Raw genomic sequence first — 3,529 nt, 5'->3', positions numbered from 1 at the left:
TGCATTTGGGTGCGCGGGTCGCTGAGATGCAATTGAGACTCTTAATTGTCAGACATTACGTGTATTCGGTTCATTGATGTGAATTGGTGTATTCATCTTGTGTTCTGTTGAAATCTACCCCTTAGAGGTTTTACCATTTCGGCTGTAATCTTAAAGTATCCCTGCTTGCACGTGAGACCCCAGCACCTGTTCAACACTTATTGGATAAAAGTGGGTCTGTTGAGTAGAGCGACTTTTTCTGATTTTAATGATGTATATTATGTAATCATAGAAGTAGAAGTACTGATGTTATTACTTAGTTCCCCTAGTGGGAATAAAGAGGTCTATACCGGTAATATCGAGAACCAGTCCGGCTGAACATGTTCATTTTCGTCTGTCCGGGCCTGAGGCGACGCAATTCCGATTGCATCTGGCACCGCAAGGTTCCGCCAGTAGTCTGCCATATTCTTTAGGCTGAGCCCAGACCTTGCATCTTCGCTGGAGATTTCTTTTTCTTGTTGTTGGCAATCGCATAAACGCCGCCAAGTTCTTTCTAAGAAACCCTTTGCCAAGTAGAGATCCGACTCGGAAGAAGTATCGGCGTCGTTGATGCCCATCTCGCTTTCAGCATCCGAGACATCCGACTTAGAGCTGAGGTCTGTTTCGAAAGCGTCTTCTGATTGATACTCGACGTCAGACAGCAATCCATCGCCAGCGTCCTCTTCTTCGACAGCTACGTTTCCATCTTGCCGTATCCCATCCCAGTCGCTTTTAGCTGCGTCGTGTGCAACTAGGTTAGGAGAGGCACTTCTATCAGGCAAGCCTGATATGCTTTCTCCCTCTGAGGAGCCCGATATGGTAGAGTTGTGCAACTTTAAATTCAGAATTCCACATATGTCATCTTCTCTGGTAGAGTGGCGCTGATCACCACGTGGTCCCATCACGGGTGATCTCAATACCCCCTCTGCTAACGGGCTGGGCGAAATTGAGTCCACCTCGAATGTTCTGTTTGGCCCAATGCTAGTGAGTGATGTCTCAGTTCCATATGGCCAACTAGCGACGTTCACGAGTACTTCAGGATAGTTTGTGGACTGTTGGTGGCGTTGCGGCGAGGATGAAGGTGACAAAGCATCTACTGGTTATGGAGCATAGCTTGAAATCGAATATGTCCATGCACCAAGGGGTTCCGAAGCTGCCGTCTAGCGCGTTTAGCAATGGCATCTTGCCTTGCTTTTGCCTCTACTGTATCGTACTTTCGAGGTCGCCCGCGCTTCCTGGGTGCCTCGGACATAGTAACCAAAACGCGGTATGACGGTGATTGACTTAACCCGTCTTGAGGTTCCTACAGATTAAGATTATACTATAAAAGACATAACACGTGCACAGATCTAATGCAGGTAGCCCAGCGACGTGCACGGACCAAGTTCGGCACTTTTTGTTGTATTTCGTCGAATTACCGCCACGACTGCGTACAGTAGGAGCCTGATTCGCATGTCCTGTTTTATTTCCTTCTAATAAAATTTTGTTCTCTAAATATCCCGCCATCCCTGGCCCAAAATCTCCCTACGATCGCTTGTTTTAGCATATCCACGATCTTCATATGGCCTCCGCCTGCCGCCGCCTGGAGCGCTGTTCGGCCACCATACTCCGCCGGCGCCGCATTGACGTCCGCGTTCGCCACGAGTAGCTTAGCTACTATCTCGAAGTGGCCGCCCCCTGCCGCCGCCTGGAGCGCCGTTCGGCCATACACCGCCGCCCCCTCTGCATTGACGTCTGCGTTTGCCGCGAGCAGTTTGTCTACTATCTCGACGTGGCCGCTGCCTGCTGCCGCCTGGAGCGCCGTTCGGCCATCGTCCGTCGCCGGCGCTGCATTGACTTCCGCGTTCGCTGCGAGCAGCTTGTCCACTATCTCAACGTGGCCGCCCCCTGCCGCCGCCTGAAGCGCCGCTCGGCCACTATGCTTCGCCGGCGCTGCATTGACGTCCGCGTTCGCTGCGAGCAGCTTGTCCACTATCTCAACGTGGCCGCCCCCTGCCGCCGCCTGGAGCGCCGTTCGGGCATTCGCCGCCGGCGCTGCATTGACTTCCGCGTTCGCTGCGAGCAGCTTGTCCACTATCTCAACGTGGCCGCCCCCTGCCGCCGCCTGGAGCGCCGTTTGGCCACCATACTTTACCGCCCCCACTGCATTGACGTCCGCATTCGCCGCCAGCAGCTTGTTCACTATCTCAACGTGGCCGCCCCCTGCCGCCGCCTGGAGCGCTGTTTGGCCACCATACTTTACCGCCCCCTCTGCGTTGACGTCCGCATTCGCCACGAGCAGCTTGGCCACTGTGTCGACGTGGCCGCCCTCTGCCGCCGCCTGGAGCGCCGTTCGACCAGCTGGCAGTCCGTCGTTCTCCCTCGTGTTCACGTTTGCCCCAACTGTCAACAGCGTCTCAACTGCTGTAGAAAACCCGTTCCGAGCTGCAGCATGCCAGAGTGTGTTTCTGAACTCCCTTGCGGCAGCACCCTGTTCTTTACCTAGGATATTTCTCCCCAGGCATGAACTAACCCACTTCTCTAGCAAGTAAACGACCGGTTTGTCGGTCAATTTATCAATGAGCCGGGAACGGATACGAACGACTCCTGCATCTTGATGGCAGCCGTCTATGTGATGTGTGAGATACTGCAAGGCATATTTTGCCAGTGGCCATTCGTCCAGGTATTGGGCATAGCGTTCGAAGTGCTCCGAAGTCCAAAATCCGACATGCGGCAGCGCCGCCACTGGAGTGGCATTTGCGGCACAAAGCATGAGATACCGGATACAAGTCATAGATATGCAAATGTGGGCATCTCTGTCGCACATCTGGAACTTGGAGTGCGCCACATCTCCGTTGGAATCGAGGAAGAACTCGCGGACAGTTTGGTGCATAACTTGAACTGTCCCATTCCCTACAGGTTGGTTAGTTTGAGGGCTGAGGAGTTGGGGTATGTTTATGCCAGTACCATGACGTCCCTTGATTTCTAAGAAGTTGCCTCCGCAGGAAACGATACGTTGCTCGGATGGAATACGTTTCCGAAAAGAATCATTGGACGGAGTGAATTGTGTGTCAGGATTGTTCGGAATGCCAAGAGCATGGAGGAGTTCGTCCACTGCAAGAGGACGTTTCGCGAAGAGGACGAATCGGAAAATTTTTACATCACCAACGAGATCTGACTTGCCCTCCAGCATTTTCTCGAGCATGTGTTTGTAGAAGTCTTCCAGCTGGGTTGGAAGCTGTTTGAGGAGTCCAAAGATCTCTTCCTCAGAAAAGCCGTCCCCGTAAGACTTCACCAATTGCTCTCCAACTAGTTTTACCCATAGGAATACCCCTTGAGCATTTTCAATGATGTATTCCGCTGCTTGAGCAAGGATATGGGTAAGATTGAGACCATCTAAAAAGGAATGAGCGAAGCTAGAAATATCTCGCTTTGTCTCGTCTTGCAACCTTATGAAATTAAGACGCGACGGGCTTATGCGGAGATCCAGCTCTCCCACCGGCCGACTTGCAACGAATACCTTCGCAATGCA

The 3,529-nt window shown here is 52.5% G+C and overlaps 2 protein-coding genes across 2 annotated transcripts; both read right to left on the bottom strand.

Moving 5' to 3' along the window:
- Positions 1-323: 323 nt before the first annotated feature.
- FOXG_19696 (uncharacterized protein) lies at positions 324-920 on the bottom strand (the record flags this gene model as incomplete). The annotated part of the gene is made up of 1 exon (XM_018399961.1): positions 324-920. The coding sequence occupies one exon, from the start codon at positions 918-920 to the stop codon at positions 324-326; it is 597 nt and encodes a 198-aa protein (XP_018244551.1).
- Positions 921-1,480: 560 nt separating this feature from the next.
- FOXG_07198 (uncharacterized protein) lies at positions 1,481-3,190 on the bottom strand (the record flags this gene model as incomplete). Its single annotated transcript, XM_018385826.1, has 2 exons — positions 1,481-2,488; positions 2,531-3,190. 2 exons carry the CDS (start codon positions 3,188-3,190, stop codon positions 1,481-1,483), a joined length of 1,668 nt encoding a protein of 555 aa, XP_018244550.1.
- Positions 3,191-3,529: the final 339 nt, after the last annotated feature.

The sequence above is a fragment of the Fusarium oxysporum genome, chromosome 6 (genome assembly GCF_000149955.1).
Source record: "Fusarium oxysporum f. sp. lycopersici 4287 chromosome 6, whole genome shotgun sequence".
Lineage (NCBI taxonomy): Eukaryota > Fungi > Ascomycota > Sordariomycetes > Hypocreales > Nectriaceae > Fusarium > Fusarium oxysporum.
Note: the sequence above shows the minus strand (reverse complement) of the source record. Positions and strands in the feature narration are given on the sequence as shown.